The sequence below is a fragment of the Gobio gobio genome, assembly GCF_949357685.1.
Source record: "Gobio gobio genome assembly, chromosome: 6".
Classification (NCBI taxonomy): Eukaryota; Metazoa; Chordata; class Actinopteri; order Cypriniformes; family Gobionidae; genus Gobio; species Gobio gobio.
The window spans coordinates 14,273,843-14,295,514 of NC_137102.1; the positions used below are offsets into that span (position 1 = coordinate 14,273,843).

General features: G+C 39.3%; 2 protein-coding genes across 3 annotated transcripts in view; both read right to left on the reverse strand.

Moving 5' to 3' along the window:
- chd7 (chromodomain helicase DNA binding protein 7) overlaps nucleotides 1-1,233 on the reverse strand; it is a 65,745-nt gene extending 64,512 nt beyond the window's left edge. For both annotated transcript variants that reach the window (XM_079819882.1, XM_079819883.1), the window contains exon 1: nucleotides 982-1,233. The gene's annotated coding sequence lies outside the window, so the exon portion shown is untranslated. The remainder of the gene's footprint in view (nucleotides 1-981) is intronic.
- An 871-nt stretch (nucleotides 1,234-2,104) lies between these two features.
- On the reverse strand, nucleotides 2,105-20,135 carry rab2a (RAB2A, member RAS oncogene family). The gene is made up of 8 exons (XM_079820114.1): nucleotides 19,918-20,135; nucleotides 13,861-13,932; nucleotides 11,120-11,187; nucleotides 6,899-6,981; nucleotides 6,671-6,763; nucleotides 6,013-6,124; nucleotides 5,041-5,109; nucleotides 2,105-3,601 (listed from the first exon to the last, which is right to left on the reverse strand). The coding sequence occupies exons 1-8, from the start codon at nucleotides 19,961-19,963 to the stop codon at nucleotides 3,506-3,508; spliced, it is 639 nt and encodes a 212-aa protein (XP_079676240.1). The 5' UTR covers nucleotides 19,964-20,135; the 3' UTR covers nucleotides 2,105-3,505.
- Nucleotides 20,136-21,672: the final 1,537 nt, after the last annotated feature.

The window sequence follows — 21,672 nt, forward strand, 5'->3', positions numbered from 1 at the left end:
TCAGCGCACGCCTGCCTCTCCAACGCACCTCTCACAGCCGAACAAACGATACAAATAAAACACCTTCCCAACCCAGAACACGCAAAACATCTATTAATTGTGATTCCGAGAATATAGTAAAGTTGTGACTCCTTTGAACGAATAGATAAAGAAAACGAGGACTTGACCATCTGGCCTCAAGCAACCTTCCCCGGTATCTATATTGTCCTTTGGACGAGCGCACTTTCCGGCTCGCTTTGCTGTTCCCACATACTATTTCGAGCATCATCGAATGTTATACACGAAAAGCACAAACATACAACTTTAAGGCTATTCTTACGTGCAGTTTCGTGCGCGTAAAAACTATTTTTGAGTGTAATTGTTGATACGAGGGGTCGGGGATCTCCCTCAATCCGCTCGGCCAATGACTCACCTCTACGCTCAATCCACCTCGTGTCTCAACAATTAGCTTGCTAACGAACGCTTACTTTATGTGGTTTTGGAAAAAAATGTTTTATCAAATCGTGAGAACTGTAATGGATACGAGTGTTTTTTTTAGACCTCGAACATAATAGATTGCTTGTATATAATTTAACTAACACATTTCTCGCTTCCACTCCTATGGGGGATCCGTGCGGCTCTATACAATGCAGTGCGCGTGAGCTAAACGAGCTAATGTTAGCATGTGCTCGAGCTAGTTTGAGATTCTTCGATAAGTTAAAATGCGAAGAAATGAAAATCTAACGTGGGGTTTCTGTGTTCCCTGTGAAACGTTGAATGGAAACAACTTTTCACCGGTTTAAAACACAGTTTATACCGCGGGTACCACCATGGTACAAAACAAGTTAAATGTACACTCAAACACAGTTTTCTCATTATGAAAGTACGGATATATTTGTACAACAATGTTAAAAACGCTAGGAACTACCTAATAAGTTTGCGTGCGAATGATAAAGTTGGTTGATGCATAGTGTATCATTAGAAAGAAAAGCCATTCCTTACCCTACTCAACGCGGGTCAGTTTAGGGTTTTCACCAATTAACTCCTCTTCATCTATCCCGAAAATCCGTTTAAATACGTGAATAACTGTCGAAATTCAAATTCTGTTGGTAAAGTCGGCGTCTCAGTGTCCCGTCCTCGCCGACTCTGCTTCTCTCCTTTGTGTTAATTTCACTCAATTCGAGTTTAATCCGATCGATCCAGGCAGTCGCGTTCTCGTGTCCTCTCCTCTAGACACTCGCGCTCACCTTCCACAGGCAGGGGGCGCGTGCATGACTTACTGGATAAACATGCGTGCGCGTGAGTGACCTCGCCGGGCTGTGTGTGACGCAAGTGCTTTTTTTCTTTTACTTTCCAGGTCTTTATAAACATTACGTATTGTTTCGATACAGCGCATTTTCGTTTAAAAATCAGTATTTATTTTTTTCACATCATATTTCGACTTTTGAAACTTTTTAGCGCTCGTTATATTATATCTAAGTCTTTTTTACTGAAATAACATTATGCATATACTTTATATATCATACGTTTTATATTTAAGTTTTAAAGATTGTTTGTGTGCTGACTGAATGAGATCTCAATCCACTGCTGTTGCCTTTGTAAATAATATCTGCATGCCATGGAGCATTTATGTTGTTTTTTACTGGAATGCCGTGGATCATTTTGTCTTTCACAGTTAGAAGAATTAAACACGACAATTAAACATGCTGTGCTTGCTTTCTGAATCTTTCTGGAAATTTCCATTCACAACTGTTCAATTATACGCAACCAAACTATACATATACAAGCGGAATTTACCTGAACCGTAAAACCAATCCCTGTTGGCGTCCGTACCCCGGATGTTCAGGTCTGCCTCTGTACGTGAGTTCAATCTATATGCCTGCTGCACGTAAGCATGCACATTCGGGTTGATACATTCCTCTGGCACCTTCACACACGTTTTATCATAAGTTGTTACACGTTGTGGTTCATGTTTTATCGGATGATTTCACCGCAACTCATTTTCTAAACTAAAACATACACATTTATGGCAAGAAACATCTTAAACAGACGCTTTATTCGTATGCAGTCCAACACAAAGGCCGTGCCGTCGTATATAAAAAAAAAAACTCCACAGAAGCAAACTGAGTTTAGAAGGTTTTATTATATTTTTTTCGTGATAGCATTTCATTTTGAGAACACAGCAAATAAAGTCGAGGGTCACAAAGTTACTCCAGGTTTGGCTTTATCACACCCCTTTCACAACAGACAAGATGTTCACCATATATCTATTAACAACATAGTGCCAAGAGAAAGCAAGTCTTTACACAATCACTCAGACACCTAAATTAATGTGGATCTGCACTGACTTTACACAGCGGACTGCATTGGAAAAAATTAATTTTGAAGAGGAAAAAAATAGATATATTTATATGCATACAAATGCATGCATATGTGACGACTTGTATGGATATATAAGTACAGGCATGTATGTGTGAGTGTCTGTCTAATGGATAAGTGAGTCTAGCGTTATCATATGCAATATACGACTGCACGTAATTACTGAAATGATCCTGTGTAACATGAATATGTTATTGTTTTGACGTCCCAAAATCTTTTAAGGCAAACAGCAGATCTAGTTCTGGAGAGGTGATCCATATCTGGAGCCATGATTTTAGAACACAGGTAAACACAAATTTGGCATTAAAATAGGTATATAGAGCCAGAGTTTCTATACAGAGAGGAGGATCGGGGGCACTTATACGAGGGGTCAAGATGGCAGGACCAAACTAAAATAAATGAAGTAAAAGATTACCTTAAAAATGGTGTCAAAGCAGTTTTGGAAATATCGCAATACTGTTGCAGTTTCAAGCTCTATTCATACAGTATAGAATTTAAGCAAATTCAGTACAGAATTCTAGCTCGGTCAACGTACACCAAAGCAAGAAATGATAACTATATATACAGAATGTGAATGATAAATACAGATTTAAAACAGTCCTGCTTTTTTTTTTTTTTCTTCTTCTTTTAACTTCTTCACTTTGATAACAGCTGATCCTTTTTTTAGACCAGCTCTACGTTCCTTTTATTTTGACTCCAGGGTTCACCACAGTTTTCATTGAATTCACCCACATAAACCGATTAAAATACTATAGATGACTTTGTAGTGTTTAATACAGTTCAGCTTGAAGTCAAATGGGCAAAAAACAAACAAACAAACAAAAAAACAATTTGCTGAGAAACAAACATGAATATATTTACCATAATAACTCCAAAGCTCCTGCCTGTTTCCTTACTAGTAACCATATAATGTCTTCTGTAGCCCGAACAGGCGTCAGGAGTTTGTCAGGAGGATTGAAGAGGACCTGGACTTTATAAATATTTTTTTTTTTGTTTTGTTTTGTTTTGGACAGCCATTTAATATATGATTTGAATCCGGGGCCTGGGCTGTGGGAGGTTAAGAAAATGTTAGTGAGCCCGACCAGTCCAGTAGAAACGTAAGGGGCGGAGAGGGGTGTGGAGGAGACTGGAGGGTAAAGGGTAGTGCTCAGCAACAGCCCCCTCCGGCTTGCTGTCCTCCCTGACTGCCGCCCATCGTGGAGTTAGTGGCAGCATGCTGGGGTCCAATTTTAATGCCGTTAGCCTGCACACACAAATATAAAGCATGTAAGACATTTAAACGCTCATATCCATTTCAGATGACAAGAGACCACACAATTTGAAGCTCTGCTTCCAAAAGTAAAAAGAATCCATGAGAAATGATGATGATTTTGTACTGTCACATAATGCTGTATTAAGCAGAAAATACCAGCCCCTGTAGGCCTGAATTAGTGGGCCGCCTTTGTCAGCACTGGAGGCGGGTGGAACCTCTGGAGTGTTATTCCAGCGGTAACACAGAGACGCAGGGAAACCTGCCAGAGCTTTAAAAACACACACACACCCAAGCTGATGGCACTTTCATTCATCACACAAAAGGCATCCACCGCGCCAACTTAAGTGGGCTTGTGTTCAAAACAGACATGCCGTAGTGAAGCTGTGCTTTTGTAACATTCTCAGGAAACTCCACATTGCGCCAAATCTGATTTATAGTGATCTGGGGTGAGCTCACATGTGAGCCTTAAGGTTCCTGGCCAGGATCTCTATCAGCTGATGCGGTTTGGATGCTGTGCCTTAACTTTAAAAAAAGAAAAGAAAAGAAAACCCTTCCTACTACTCTAATAAAATAGCTGCAGTGGGCTCACCTCCATCCAACCAGTTGTAACTTACAATATGTGAGGAATTTATGTGTTGGCTACCAGCCAGTAGAGAGAAACTGAAGGGCTGGAGGGCTTGTGTGGAGCTTTCCCTGGAGCAGATCTGCGTTCGTCTTCACCTTGCTCCTTCCCCTCACTTCAGGCGTATATGTGTTTATGTCATTGTACAAGTATTCACCACCATAACATTTTGAAGCATTTTATGGGCTTTTACAATGCCTGAATCACGTGCAAACCAGTACAATAATATCTGCTATGCTCCATTGGCTATTACATCTGAATTTGCATAGATTTGAGGACAATGTGGCTACTGTGGGAAAACATCACCACAGTACAAAGTGCATCAACCATCCAATGTGAGACTCTAGTATATGACTTTACTCTTTTATTAAACCCCATATACTGATGGAAAACGAATGACAAAGTATCTGTCATATAGCAGCAGCTTTCATTAAAATGAAAGGCGAAGTGTGTAATTTAAAGGTCACTAAACAATTAAATGAGCAGAAAAAAAGAAATGCACATATACACACACATATCATTGGTTAAACTGGTCACAGAGCTACAATGTTTACTTTTGGGGGATTCATCCTATGAATATCTTAACATTGTCTCTGTATATCAAGTAGGGAAAGTAGCAAGTGTTTTAGCAAAATACACATTTCACCTTCATGGAAAAGGTTTGTAAATTTAGTTTAAAATTTCTGAATCCACCCACCAGACAATACATAATGGATTTCAATGTAATGCTACAGGAAGTCCTCTTGACCCAATTACTGTTAAGTTGTAAAAGCAAACAAAGAATGTGCTTCCTTGTCATATGGGTTACCTCGTTGTTTATATCGAAGACTCCCTCCTGGATCTTTTCATAAATCTCCTTGGCCGTGTTGATAAATGCCTGAAACACAAGGAAAAGGACCATATTTTATCCATGTGATTAAAATGCCATCCTGCTTAAGATGATAAACTCATACAGAACTCACACTAAATTCAATGAGACCGATGCAAAACATAACCAATACTGAAAACAAAACAATACTGTATAAGGGAATCAATATAATTCGTGAATAAATTAGTCCGATCGATAAAACAGATAGGATTAACTTGAAATGTTCAAACCGGCAAGGTTTGTACAGTTGAAGGCTGGTGCCCCCATCTGGCTGAAAGTGATGATGTCTATTATTACTCGAGTTGAGCACACATTGGTCAGCCAGAGAAAATAAACACGGCCGTGTGCATGGCTCACCTTTTAAGTGTTAAGAACTGCCACCGGCATTTTGTAGCCTAATTAACAGAGCTGCTTTGCTTTTTGGTGCAACTGCCTCTCAGCTCTCCAGAGCAATCAGTCCTCTGTGGCTCAATTACCACCGAGAGAGAAAGAGATGGCTGAGCGAGTGCCACAGATGTGTGCGCTCGTATCTGAGGATGTGTGTGTGGCAGGGAATCTATGAATATGCATGAACCTTAAATAGGAGATTGAAACGTCATAAAGGGGTGGGGGAAGGGTCAGGAGAATTCACACGACACTAATGAGACAAATTAATCATTGAGGCGACTTCGGGTGGGAGGATGGGGGAGGGACTTCCACAATTTAACATCCCCACTCTTTTAAAGCCAGCTCTAAGCCCTGCTTTAGCTTCTTGGCTTAGACCACAGAAATCGGAATGCTTTTCTCCCCAGCCTGTGTGTCCCTAGGGTGTTATCTATATGCACGTATGTGCACATGTTTTCGCACAAGGACCCAAACATAAATCACGACACAAGCACTGAAGACCTCTGTGCCACACAAGAGCTGTTTTACCTCTTCTACGTTTGATGCAGTCTTTGCAGAAGTCTCCATGAAGATCAGCCCATGTTCTCTAGCAAAGGCCTCTCCTTCCTCTTTCTTCACCTCTCTCCGTGACTCCAAATCACTGGCATGAGGAGACAAATCAGATTTGGTTTAATTCAAAAGATTATTTTGGACTGGGCTCAGTAAGATTTTTGAATGTTTTTGAAAGAAATCTCTCATGCTCACCAAGGCTCCATTTATTTGATCAAAAATGCAGTATAAACAGTAATACTGTAAATATTATTACAATTTAGAATAACTTTTCTATTTGAAATTTTTAAACATGTCATTTATTCCTGTGATTTTCTGCATCATTACTCCAGTCTTCAGTGTCAGATCCTTCAGAAATCATTCCAATATGCTGATTTGGTGCTCAGGAAACATGCATTATCATTATCAATCCTGAAACTATGATGTGTTTTGTTTCAGGACCATTCAATTAATAGAAAGTTTCAAAAGAACTAAAATCAAGCCAATGATCAATAGATAAGATCCATGAAAATGAGTTAAAAAAGGGTGTGAACAGGTCCACTTTACACCAGGGTTTAATACAAATAATAAAAAAAGACTATTTCTACTATTACTACTACTACTACTAATAATAATAATGATCATGGTGTACACTAACCTTTTATTTCCAATGAGCATGATGACCATGTTAGAGTTGGAATGTTGACGAGCATCTTCTAACCAAGTTGTCAAGTGATTAAAAGTGTCCCTTCTGCAAATATAACAAACATCAAAAGTGAATTAAACAAGAATAATCTTTGTAGCGAAGTCCTGAAACTGGAGTGGACAAGATAGTAAAGCAGAGGAGCAGAACATAAATATGACAGTCGTCCGAGTTTGGTCTCACCTTGTGATGTCATAAACTAACAGAGCCCCAGCTGCACCTCTGTAGTAAGACCTGGTGATTGAGCGGAAGGACTCCTGTCCGGCCTAAAACACACAGACACAGGGATCACAGCACCAGTAAAAGCCTGTTTATAAGGAACAATGAGGTGCCAACAATGTCCACTGGGTGTATAGGGTTTACACTCTGTGCGTAAACCATCTTCAAAATCCCTCCAGGCTGGTGTTGCCCTGGGAACTCCAGCTCTAAAAGACCACAGTGACTTCCCATGCACAGACCCTCCGTCGACTCTCCACCCCACAACGCATCTCCAAAGCGTCACTGATGCCTGTCGGACCTACCAGCCCCCAGCGAACGGCCACCGTTCAGCGGCGTGTCATGGAATAAGATGGCCTCTGGTCAACCCAGCCCCTTTGACAGCAGGCAAATAAGCCAGGAGCACGTATTTGAATTCAATAATCCACTCCCTGGGGCAGCTGTTAACATTAGAGTTAATGGAGCCCATTGTGAATAAATGATGAATGACACTGTTATGCCTGCCATCTGCTGGAGTGAAAGGTTACAGGAAGGCCAGACATGCAGATTTCTCCTGTTACTTCATCCAACACCCTCCTCCATCTTCTCTAGTTTTATCACAGAGCTTGTTGAAATAACCTTGAAATAAATTATTTATGGTGCATTTAAAGGCACAGTACAATTGAGGTGACATCATCTAACCCACACCAAACAACCACCACATGATTACCCCTAATTATCTCGACATCAGATTTTTCATTAGACAGCCTCGCCCTTGCAAACTGGCTATAAACAGGAAAACATCCGTTTTAATGTTTAATGTGACTTCATTTAAGTTGCAAAGAGACGCATTTAGACATACATAACTGGTGTGAGTCTCTTACCAACCTTCTAAGAGAGTATACAAAACCTACATCTGATATAAACAACAACTACTGAAGCTATGACCACAACATCATGGTTATTGATATGCTGTCTCCCTCTGCTGGTCAAAATGTTTATGTGCAGCCAAGACATTTTTTTTTATTAACATAAGGAAGATAAACAAGTCCGCTCATGATTATCTCAAAATATTGAATGCTATATTGTATAAACACTTGTACATGCTGGCAAATAACTGATCCAAGTCAACTGAGACAAAGTTTATCAGCTCTGTAAATAAAACAAACATACACCCAGTTACAAGGAATCAAGACCTATTCAAGGTGGCATATTTTGCAGAGGTAAATCACAGGGGGGAAAAAAGTTTAAAAAATAAAAAAATACAGTAAATATAAACAACGGTTCAAAGGCTTGGGATAAAAATTTGTGTTGAATTGATTAAAAGTGACGAAAAACATTTACGTGTTATGTTAAAAATAATATATTTCAAATAAATGGTGTTCTCCTGAAATTACTTTCTATTTATCAAAGAATCTTGAAAAAAATAAAAATTTCTTGAGCAGCAAATCATATTTGAACGATTTCTGAGGTGTAAAATACTTGAGTAATTTTACTAGATTACTGTACTTCAGTATTATTTTGGGGGATTTTTACTTTACTTGAGTACAATTAAAAATCAATACTTTTAGTTAATTAAATTTTTAAGAAAAAAACATACTTTTTACTCCTTACATTTTTATATACAGTCAAAAAGTATACTTCTTTTTTGGAGATCACTTCCTTCTATTTTCCTGTGCCATTACCAAACAAATTGAATTGCGCTGATGCCCAGTTTAATTTAAATTGTATTTATTCTGCCAATGAGACTCGTTTTCACATTCCATGAAATTGGCCAGACATGTTCATTGGTCCTTTGGAAGTGACGTCATGTCGCATCAATTACCACAATGCACAGCACCTTGACCTGGAAATTGGAGCGAGAGTTTTCAGCACTTCAAGAGGCTGGACCATTTTGAAAACCAGTTTCTGCTCAAGTTAAATCCGAGGTTTTACAACTTACCATTAGGTGGTAGTCTTATAGTTTGATAATCAAATACAATTAAAAACAAACAGTTCTAAAGCAGGATAAAACCTTCTATGTGGTTCATTCACTTAATGTTTTTTTAAGAGATTAAAAGCTTAAACAATAATCTCTAGTTTTCATTCTTGCTGTTACTTTTACTTTTTTTAATACTTGAAAATTTTAATGTGGTACTTTTTTTTACTTTTACTCAAGTATGATTAATACTGAGTATGAGTAAAATTTTCACTCAGTACTTGTATTTTCACATTTTTGAGTACATTTTACACCTCTGCTGAAGGATCATGTGACACTGAAGACTGGCGTAATGATGCTGAAAATGTAGCTTTTTCCATCACAGGAATAAAATGACATTTTACAACATTAAGTTGAAATATGAAAGTTATTTTTGTAGTTATCGTTATTTTAAATGTAATTTAAATGCTTTTACTGTATTTTTTGATCAAATTAATGCAGCCTTGGTATACATAAGAAACTTTAAACATTAAAGCCAGTGTATTTTTTTTTACACACTAGCATTTATGTCCCACATATTTGAGTGAAATAGGCATCTTAAGAAATCAAACACGTTTCATTCTGTGCAACATAGGTGAAAAAAAAACAGGAGCAACATACGGCAAGGAAACACACCAATTAGAAACATTTTCTCCCTGTTTTGAACAAGACATCAGGTTTGTTGACACGTCTTTGGAGGGCAGGGCTTAAGAAAAAGAGAGCATGTGGATGAAGCAAGGGATCAGCCCTGCTGGTTCATTTCATAACTACACCATTTGGCTTCAAAGAGCAACGCTTTCTCTATTGACAGCAATTAAAGGGTAACTAAACCCTAAACCAACTTTTTTTAGTTAATGATCTGTAATACTGGGGCTTTATTAATGCTGTTCATTGATTCGAGTAAATGTTTTGACATTTGAGTATAAAGTGTTTTAATTCTATAAAATATGGTGTAAAACCGCCAAAGTGCTGCCCTCTTAAGGTTGAACGGTGGCTACTGCAGTTGAATTTTCCTATTGGACGTTGTGGTACATCGTGACGTAGGATGGTACCTCCAACGTCTCACTATCCGCGCCCCTGGCACGAGCTCACCACGCCCTCAGAAATGTTTCCCCCAATCACATGAGGAGAACGGGTTCAAGTTCACTCCAGTATGAACTGTCATGTTACATGAAGTAGAAACATTATGAATGAAACTCACTTGACACTTGCTTTAACATTGTATTGAAGAAAATACGGTTAAATAATGCAGTTGTCAGTACACGTCAGGCTTTTCTTGCGATATTATTGCCGCCCGTCATGTGTACAGATAATTTTCATACATGAGACGCGCTTTCAAACCCTGACACGCAAGTGGTTGCCACGGATGCAGATAGATTAGGTCAGTTCTCTTGCGCGGCTGCTTCACTAGCTTCGTCGGCATCGGGAGTTAACGCAGTTTGAGCAGCGGCTCGCATTGATAAGGCTCCGGGTTTGTGTCTGTTACAGACAATCCACCCTCCTCCACTTCAGGTGAAGGTAGGAGAAATGGCCGCTCCGTTGCAAAGCTGGCGTCACTCCAGTCATTCTCCATCTTTGCGACTCGCAAGTCTAACAGCTGTCAATCAATCCGTCACTGCGGGTCTCAGGTGCACACCCTCCGCTCAGCCCCGCCCTCGGTTCATCCCCTCTGTGTCCGCCGGGCTCTGCCCACTTTTCCAGCATTTTTTGAAAATTGCCAGTGGGTGAAGTTAAGCTCTGAGCAGGGGTTTAGTTACCCTTTAAAAAATATCTATGGAAACTAATCTTTTGCAAACTTTACTTATAGTAGATATTTTTGGAGGGCTCTTAAAAGGGTGAAATTAACTTATATTTATCTCTGTTTGCGGCATTTGGCATCAAAGCACAGGACATTACTATTATACTGCTTGGGACAGTATTGTCATGACATTATTTTTCTGTGGCCCTAGAATCATTAGTCATGACATTTAGGTTCGATGTCATGTGACTGGCTCAAAGCAGCCTGACAGCAGAACGGAGCTCCCATGAGCAGCCTCAGACATATTGCTGCATTGGCATTACTGTATGGCCAAATCTGCCTAATCAGGAAGCACATCTTCCCTCAAAACTGTCTCCACTGTGTCAATTTCATATATCAGGCATGGTAACGCTCAAATCATTTACTACGGGCATGAATTGGACCTAAATGGTCACACTGAGAAACAAACTTGTGCTCTCTACACAAATAAGAAATCAGATGACTGTAATCTTACCGTGTCCCAAATCTGAAGTTTTATCTGTTTGCCATCTATAGTGATCATTCGCGCTCCAAATTCAACACCTGTCAAGACAAATGAAGGCAGAGATTGATTCATGACTCATTGGACAGCAGAGGGCAGTGAACACATCACCTCGGATTTGCATCAACACTACGGAACTTTCATTTTAAAGCATATAAATATATATTTAAAACATTGACAATAGTTATCAAATGGCAACTTTAAATACATTTGGATACATTTATTTGCCCAGGTTTTGTGGAATGTGCTCATATGGAGTAAACGGAGCCTCAAACACTAGAGCTGCACGATTAATCGTTAAAAGACTGCAATCTCTATTCAAATACCCACACAATCTTATTGCTAAATGACAATGATTAGGCTATGTAGGCATGTGCCGGTATCAAATTTTCATGTTGCGATTAATTGCTGAAGCTTTTATCACGGTATACGGTATTATCACGATATTTTAAAAAAAGTTGCAAAAAAAGTGTTGTCATACTATAACAGGTTTAAAAACTTTCTTATAACAAAAGAACCAAACATTTAAATACAATAAAGCAATACACAAAAATGTATAAAGTAAACAAATATTTGAAACAGATTAAAGTGCTAAAGAATTATAAAGAACAATAGGTAACACTTTACAATAATGTCTCGCCAGTTAATGCATTAACATCAACAAAGAGCGAATAGCTAAATTTTTACAGAAGTTATTCTTCTTTGATAATGTTAGTTTAAAAAAGCAACTGTTAGTGTAAGCTCAGGTCCATTAAATAATACAGTTACAACTTTTGATTGTAATAATGTGTTATTAAATGCTGAAATGTACATTTAACTAAGATTAATACATGCTTTAGAAGTATTTTTCACTGTCAGTTTGTTAATAAATGAACTAATGTTAAATAATGGAGCCATATTGTAAAGTATGTGATTGAACAACAGTCAGAACATATTCAAACAATATCTAGGGCATGTAATTTAAAACTTTAAAAAAAAAATTAAGTTTGAAAATGACTTTAAGTCTTTAAGTATTAGGTTATGGGATGACGAGCACCGGATTGTGGTTACTGGGGAAACTGCTGTATTTCTGCTGTTCCATCAGCGCCCTCTGCTGTCTGAAAGTGAATGTGCACTTCAGTGCGTCTTCACGCCTTCCGCCATGTGCTCGGCTCATGAACGGTCTGTTTACATCAGTGCACGTTCCTCTTTGACACGTTGTTCATTTTAAACGGTTGATGGGTAAAGTATTCTTAAAATACATTCTAAAAATCTGAATAATTCGTAATAAATAATTATTCACGGTATTTTGAAGTGCCCACGATAACAATATTGTGCATGTTCATTATTGCGGTATATCGTATTACTGTTTACCGGCACATGTCTAAGGCTATGTCTATTAAAACTTTGACAAGTACGATCACAGCGGAACATTAAAATCTGCTGCTGAGCCAGAGAGAGCAGGGCCCAGACAAAAAGTTTTTTAAACCGAAACGGTGGTGCGTGACGCAAGAGTTACAACTATGGCAGCTGAGAAGGCCATTCTTTGTGTTCTTTTTGAAGAATTTTCAGAGCATAATGAAAACGGTATAAATACATGCTTAATACTGCAAAATACACTCGATGCAGTCACTGCCCTTGCCGTCCAGAATAAAAGAGAACATCCCCATCCCATTTAATTAACTTTATCTCCTGGTAATCAATTCAAATTTAAATAATTTTATTTCTAGTTCTTACTTTTTTAATACCTTTTAATATCTCTCTCCTTTTATGTAAAGCCCTTAATTACCATTGTGTATGAAATTTGATATATAGCCTAAATAAACTTGCCTTGCAATGAATCTAAAAATATAAACAACTACATCATGTTGATATGCTATATTTGTACTATAAAACTCTTACGACAAACATGTCTTCTAATATCTTCAATTGTTCCGTATACCGAGCTGCAGCACACATTTGTAAACGACTTTACTTGTTTGTGCGAGCCGTCTCATTAATACCGCATGGTTTATATACATGTTGTTGCTGATTGGGCTGACATTTTTGACACACCCACGAAACAAGAAAAAATTTATCTCAAACCCGTTGCACACCATTGCACACCGTTTCCAGTAAACATCTCGTTCAACCCGGAAACCGGAGCAAAATGTTGTGCACCGGTTTGAGCTTGAATGTGCCCCAGTTGTCATGTATGAAAAAGCTTCAACAAACAGTCTTTTCAACCACACAGTATCATTAATTCTGGGTTATAAACATTTAAAGTATCACAGAAGTACTGAGATAAAAGTTTATAGTTCGGATTTAAACACTGATGTCTATGGTAGCAATCAAAATAGAGTAAATAAAGTATCTTCGATTAAAGATTGTATCAAATACATCATTAGGCCAGTAGGTGGCGACAAGAGATCGTTAAAATGCATTAGTCATTGAATATTTATTTTTATCCTTACTTTTTTTTTTTTAAATAGACTACAGCAATAAACATTTTAGAACCTCTAGTAAAAAAAAATATTTTGGTTGTCTATTCAGAAAAAGTGTGATTCTTAATTTATCCAGGATCGTGCAGCTCCATCAAACACAAAACAAATGCCATAATTGTGTGTTTTTAGAAAGTTCCTTACAACAACAAAAAAACACTTCAAGGAGACTGGCACCAGTCGGTTTCCTGTGCTAATGAGACCCATTTCTGCTGTTTTAATTAATGAGAGAATATGTGGTTAAAAGAGCCTTACCGATAGTGAGATCGTGCACTGGCTGAAAGCGCTTATCTGTAAACTGTAATAATAGGCACGACTTCCCCACACCTGCAAAACAAACACAGAGGGTCACATGTGAATGGCCACAATTAGCCTCAGGTCTATACATCTGCTGTATCCCATTACATCAAAGTCATTTGTTCAGGATTTAATTGAATTTTTTAAAAAGTGATAGGGTCATTTCTGTAGTGAGGCTAATGCTGGCTTCCCCTTTCACCTCATTTTCCAACAACGCGCATAAACATAAATGGTTTAATCAAAGCCATTGTGTGAGCCATCTCATTATTCTACTGCTAAAATGAATGAGATTTAAAAAAAAAAACAAGATCAATAAAAAATACAAATAATTTAGAAGTTAAAGAGCACCTATCATGGAATTTTGAAATTTACCTTTCATGTAGTGTGTAACATAGATCTAAGTGAACAAAAACATCCTGTGATAGCTTGAAATATGACAGTGCACCGTATATATAGTTATTTTCTTTCAAAAGTAAGAGTCGACTCTGAGTCATTTTTAAGAATCGTTAGAAGACCGAAGCTTTTTCTCTGACTAGATGACGTCAACTTGTCAAGTTATTTGAATACGATACGCCCACTTATTGCGCTCCAAGACGCCAGTGAAAACTAGAAAACATCATGGCGACGAGACGCTGTGTTCTGAAGTGCCACTCAAAAGCAAACTTTTTTCATCTGCCCAAGGATGAGCATTTGAAGACTAAGTGGCTTGAAGACAAACCATACATCGTCGCGATTGTGTGTTTATTAGTCGTCAAATGTATGTTTCGCGATCTCAGGAAGCTTTTATTATGGACTTCTATTATGGCACATGGTTCTTCTTCGTCTGTCTGTACATGGACTACATGTGCACAGAGCGCCCTCCGGCTGCCAGTATGAATTGAAAACAACACATAAGAGACTCAATCGCTCATGATTAGGCTATAACTGCCCATTTTGAGGAAGTATTGAATAAAAAATACTCCTCTGTTTAGAAATTTGACACAGACATATGAGAATCTATCAATATGTCTCCTCATCTGCACACTTTTGAACTAAAAGCCCTGAGTGATGTTGATTTGTCGCGAGTCTTCGTGAGGAGAATAGAGGAGTTTTTTTATGAATGAGATCAGCTGAGGCTCATATTACAATCAAACAGTACCGACGCGGTTTTCATATTCATAACTCCTGACACATATTAACAAACTACTGTCACTATAAGACTTTGATGGGCGTTCCGTTTCCGAAAATATCTGCACAGACTAAACCAATCACAACTGACTGGGTCATCGGACCAATCACCGCAGATTAGCGTCACGTAAAGGCGGGGTTTTGAAAAGTGAATCACTAAAGGAATCATTTGAGAATCGCTGTCAAAACAGGTAAAAATAAATGCATATTATAAGAAAACTAAAGTCTTTTTTGTCATTGCATGCATGCAAAACTGTTGTTGGGGACTTCTAAAACAATATTTGGAACATTTTAAATGCCATGATAGGTGCTCTTTAAATTGGTAACCTGATGGATTGATAGCAAAAACAAAGACATTTATCACATTTTCTATTCAATATTCGCTGTGTAATGTGAATGTAAAAAAGCAACAAGTTCTCTGCATTTTAAACTACAAACCTGATTATTCATTAACAAAACCTCACCAGCTAATTTACGTGGACTCGATTCTATATGAAAATAACTACATTAATTGAGTAAAATCGCCAGTTCAAGACATTTTACATTACTGGCATAACTAAATTAAGTCATCCACCAAAATGAGATTAGAGGATCTGCCATGATACACAAACAGGTTAAATGCTTATGACATTCGGAGGAGGCGTTACCATGAGCAACAGCCGTTGCCAAGCGAGCGAGCAGCATTCAAAGAGCGCTCACAAGAGAGATGGAGACAACAAAATGCTGAAATTACAACGTGTAATGTGCAGACTCACCTACAGCAAACATTACACTCAGCCTACAGAACATTTAGTAACTAAATTGAAAAACAAATACCAGTTTCACAAAAATACTTGAGCTGAAGTTGTCACTTGTGAAAAATGCTACTGCTTCAATATAACCCTGAAGTATGCTGTTCTGTACTTGCATAGAAGTTCTAGTGCTCATGGGAAATGTATAGTAGCACTAGTTGTATAGCTGGTCTGTTCAAACGAATCACTTGTGCTCATTTTATTTTAATTTGTGGGTAACTTAAGTTTAGAGGTGTCTGCTAATTAAATGCAAATATAGTTTGTCCAGAAATCAAGCAAAACTTTTCAAGCCAGTTTTAAAGGGTTAGTTCACCCAAAAATGAAAATTCTGTCATTAATTACTCACCCTCACGTCGTTCGAGACCCGTAAGACCTCCGTTCATATTCGGAACACAAATGAAGATATTTTTGTTGAAAGCTGATGGCTGAGAAAGGCTTCAGATAGGCCTCCATTGGCATTCAGTACACTTATACTCCCAAGACGGATAAAAGGCACTCAAAACATCGTTACAAAGTCCATCTCACCACAGTGACTCTACAATAATCTTACGATGCGACGACAATAGTTTTTGTGCGCAAAAAAAATCAAAATAACACCTTTTTCCAACTTGTTACTGCCTTCCGTGTGTGCCTCCACGACGCATGCGCGAGAATATGACGCAGATCCGGCGTTCGGACACATGACCCAGAAGTGATTTGTTTACAATCAGAGGAAGACGCGCGTGTCTCAGCTGTTGGATTCTACATTGATCGTGCTTTAGGTCTCGGCGTAGTGCTCAAAATGGGGTTAGAGTGTGCATTTCATGGATTCCCGAACCCCGGCGCTACGTCATATTCTCGCGCATGCGTCGTGGAGGCACACGCGGAAGGCAATAACAAGCTGGATAAAGGTGTTATTTAGATTTTTTTTTGCGCACAAAAACTATTGTCGTCGCATCGTAAGATTATTGTAGAGTCACTGTGGTGAGATGGACTTTGTAACGACATTTTAAGTGCCTTTTATCGGTCTTGGGAGTATAACGGCCCGGGTATACTTCGGCTGTCCGCGTTCGTGCACCGCCCGCATGACGTAATTTTCGTCACTCGGAGGGCTCGCGGCCGGCCGCACACCCTGTCCGCGCGCAGCCCAAATTTTGTGACCGCGCGGACGGTCCGCGTGCAACAGCGCATGCGCCAGCAGTACAAAGAGTCCACTAGGTGGCAATAAACACAGTATTGAGCACAGTGTTCAGCCGTCGAAGAAGAGTGTGCAAAGACCGGTTTAAAAACAACACGCTTGGAAAAAAAAGAGAGAATTTTTGATTCTTCAGTGTTTCTTCCAAACTATGTAGCAATTGTGGATGCACTACAGTTCTTCTCCGATCATGCCCAGCGAATGTCCCGTTGATGACAGGACTCAGTGCTGCCCTCCGATGTCTGGTGGAGCATAGACACTTTTTTACTGCGCATGTGTCGAACGCGATCCTCCGCGCGCATCCGTTGTGTAGTATACTTTGAAAGACGCGCGGACAGGGCTGCGCGCGTGACGCGTCCGGGCGCGGTAAGTGAAGTATACCCGGGCCTTAAGTGTACTGAATGCCAATGGAGGCCTATCTGAAGCCTCTCAGCCATCAGCTTTCAACAAAAATATCTTCATTTGTGTTCCGAATATGAACGGAGGTCTTACGGGTCTCGAACGACATAAGGGTGAGTAATTAATGACAGAATTTTCATTTTTGGGTGAACTAACCCTTTAAGACTGCAAACTTGCACCTCATGAACACAAGGCTAGATGCAATCTCATGATGCCTAGTAACGACTAGCTAGATCAAGTTTCAGATGAGCATCAACTGACTTGGGTTGAGCAACATGCAGAGGCATGAGCCTGTTTACACATACTTACAAACACATCACTTTTACAACCAAGCTAAGTCTGACAAGTCCAATTTTACTATTGTTCAGTCTTATGAAATGCATTAGGCATTGTAGAGTTTATATGATGGTTGCTTTTGTCTTGAGCACAGCTCAAGACCTGATACAAAAGGTAGAAAACCACTGTAGACAACTGTGCATGTGGAAGTTGGGCAAGATGCTGAAATACTTTGGCTCCACAACAAACTGGATCATTAGATGATATGGTACAAACTATTCTAGATCAGGCATAGACAATTAAAGCTGCAGTTCACCCAAAAATGAAAATCCTTTCATCATTTACTCTACCTGAATTACTTACTTTCTTCTGTGGAACACAAATAAAGATATTTTGAGAAATGTCTCAAGGTTTTGTGTCCATACAATGGAAGTCAACGTTAACCAAAACGGTTTGGTTATTCTTTTGTGTTCAACAGATGAAACTCAGTCATACACATTTGGAACAACATGAGTATGAGTAAATTGAGAACATTTTCATTTTGGGGTGAACTATCACCTTAACTAATGTTAGCGGTCAAACTGTTGCGCGCGCGTGCGCACACACACACGCTTTGTTTAAATAAAAAAAAGAAATCAAACTCAAGAATGAGATAATCAAAATGTTCTCAGACACTTAATGTGGGCCAAAACTAAATTGCATTTATATAAATGCACTACAAAAAAGTTTAGACTTCCAAAAAAAAATTTAGTGCATCACCAAACTTCATCAGCAGACACTTCACAATCAATGAATCAAACTTACCTATTCTGTTAAAGAAAAGCTTGTTGGAGGTTACTTTTGCAAAACAAAAGACAAGACGCATTTATTATGCATTGGTCCTAAAGTTGAATGTAGACCTTACCAATTTAAAAACAGTTTTATTCGTATCGGCTAATTTATGTGGGGAAGATAAATCACAGCATTATTTAGAGGACAAAAATGGTCCCAGTCCTGCGTTATATTATGTCTTTAACTACTATGGCTTTGAGTAATAAAAAAAAAAGGTTAGGTACAATGTACTTACTGCATTCATGTTGTATTACAAAACACATGCAGCTATTAAGATGGGATACTGGTAAGTTTAGGGATAATTAGTGTAATTATTTATCTAGACCTATAAATACAATTTTAGACCTTAGAAGCAGAAAGTAGTTACATGCAGCTATTTTAAATACACGTATGCAAGATGCATGAACACAGTAAGTGCATGGGATCAAATTATTCATTTTAAAATGTCAATACATATCAGTAAATAACACTTCATATAAAATAGGTTAAAAAAACAAACAAAACAAAGACGTTCCCTGCAATTACGTGAATGCATAATATGGAGAGTGCTGGGTTGAATTAAACATCAGCACCCTACTCAGCGTTATATTATGGCAAAATAGTATTTATTTATCTTTTGGGGGGTTATGTTCGTAACTAAGTGACAGATAACACATTTAAATAAAATAAATGCATTGTCTGCTGTTGTCGTATCTCTTGGGGAAAGGCCTACAGTAACAGAAATCTTGGAAGAACCTTAGCAGGCCACAAATATACGGGGTTACCAGCATCGAAACACGTATTGTATGACCCTGAACGATAAATGTAGGACTTGAGTAATACAACATGGGGGTTTCTTTTATAGTAATGGCTTATTAAAATGTTTTATCCTCTGGTAAAACGCAACTGAGCCAACGCCATTTTCAGAAAGAGTAAATAGCTGCTAGCTATGTTGGCTAACTAGCCAGGTTGTGGCCTTTTAACTGGACTGGAAAAAGATGTAACCGAAGCAAACGAACACTGAGTCCGACGTGCTGAGACGTACACAGCATGTCGCTTTTTCGCACTACATGTCACGCTCATAGAAAGCAGAAATGATGCTGTTGTTTTGAGGCAGACAGCTGATATGAAGCAGCGTTTAGCTTGCCTGCTAGCTCCCCCCACCCAGCGGAAAACAAAAGACAGTGGCAGCTTTATAACCACAAACAGCTGCCGTGACATGAAGCACGCGATTAGGAATTAACTTTATGTATGTGATAAGAGTTAGCCTACGAGCTAATGAGACATATGAAGAGAAAAAAACACAGGCTGTCAGTCCTCCCACCCCTCGCGCCTCTGCTTGAACCACGTCATTGACTCCAACACTGCGGAAATAACAGACTCGCTGTCGCTGCTTACCCGTGTCTCCGATTATGATGTATTTGAAGAGATACGCGTACGCCATGGCCAACCGGTCCTTTATCAACCTGTTATGGCCTTACTAAAATGGCTCCTTGAAGCTAAAACCGCAGGGAAAGTGTGTGTGATATATGCCTTCGCTAAGCCAGCCCTTTTCTCTCCTCGACGGGAAGGAACAATAAACACCTCGAGCTCCAGCCGGTCTACGTCACACGTCCCGCCTTCGCCACGCACACAGAAGAGAAGAGGTTGTGGACTTCACCGGAAGTTCACACACCTAACCGCTATGTGTCAGGTCAATGTTCGCCCAGAGGACGGGTTTTACTGTTCGCTAGACACTTTACCGAAGAATAATTATCATTCTAAAAATTCAAGCCTTGTATTGACCTCTCAAAAAGTGATTGAACTGTGAGTTGTTTTGTTGAGTGAGTGAACTCCTGAATATTGAAACACTTAAAACCAATATTAATCAACCACATTTGAGCACTCTCAGAAAATAATTAGCAAACATTGCTTGTCATTGGGGCAGTAAGATTAGACATGCGCAGGTCTTCTCCAATCAGTGGGTGCTTCTCAATTAGAAGGTTGAATCCTAGTGAGTCTACAATCTTCCTCGTCCAGTCCTTCTGAGGCTTCTTATACCCCTTTTCCACAGAGGCAGTGCTGGTGCTGGTTCGGAGCCAGAGCCTACACTCTAAAAAAAAGGCTCGTAATCATAGGGGAACCTTTTTTAGTGCTATATAGTACCAATTTTGGTGCTTCAGTGGTTCTTCAGCGGTTCTTCAGAGGTGCTATATAGCACCTTAGTCAAAGAACCGGTGAAGAACCTCTGAAGAACCGCAGAAGAACCTCTGAAGAACCGCTGAAGAACCACTGAAGCACCAAAATTGGTGCTATATAGCACTAAAAAAGGTTCCCCTATGATTACGAGCCAAGAACCATTTTTGGTGCAATATAGAACCTTTTTTTTTTTAGAGTGTAGTTTCAAATCTGTTCATTGTCTTTCCACACCCAAAGCACCAGCTCCGAACCAGGAAAAGTGGTTCTTAAGTAGCACCAAAACATTGCTGGTCTAGAAGTAAGAACCGTGTCAGGGGCTGGGGTTACCGTGACCAACAAGACAAACACAAACTCGTGACCGCCATTTTTGAGATAGCAACTAATCGAGCTAATAGCTGCTCGATTGTAATCTCCGTCTATACAAATTAAGGCGAGCTGCACGAATGTGCTGGATTCGCTGTGTTTTGATGCCGATGTAGGATCGCAAAGCCATGTGCATCAATAGTAACGCAACGTTCGCCATTGTTGATGGAAGGCTTGTTCGAGATGCATCGGCGCTGTGCAGAACGATCGCCGTATGACAACGAGTACAGCGAGAGCATACGACTCCTTATGCTTTTGAATCGCTAATGCTGTGTTTTGATATAATACACGGATCGGTCTGCGCAGCACCTGTGCATCTCGAACAAGTCTGGTGTGTTTGTGTTTCCCGCTGCCTCGCTAGCGTTGCTGAGAAAGATGAGACGTATACAGAGTGACGTAAGACCTGGCTCTGTGGTGGCTCTCTAGCCCGTGGAAAGGCAAACCAGTTCTTAGAAGGCTCGTAAGTCGAACCAACTCCGAACTGGCACTAGCACTGGCTCTGAACTAGCACCCAGTTCATTCTGGTCGAAAAGGGGTATTAGTCCTTCTCAGCATTTGATGCTAGAATGAGACGTCTAGTAAGTGCGCAGGTCTTCTCCAATCAATGGGTGC

Excerpts from the sequence above, each read along its gene's own strand:
- rab2a (XM_079820114.1), bottom strand. The coding sequence starts at position 19,963 with ATGGCGTACGCGTATCTCTTCAAATACATCATAATCGGAGACACGG. Across the intron at positions 13,933-19,917 it reads CATCATAATCGGAGACACGG|GTGTGGGGAAGTCGTGCCTA; the intron begins GTAAGCAGCGAC and ends TTTGTTTTGCAG. Across the intron at positions 6,764-6,898 it reads TTAGTTTATGACATCACAAG|AAGGGACACTTTTAATCACT; the intron begins GTGAGACCAAAC and ends TTATATTTGCAG.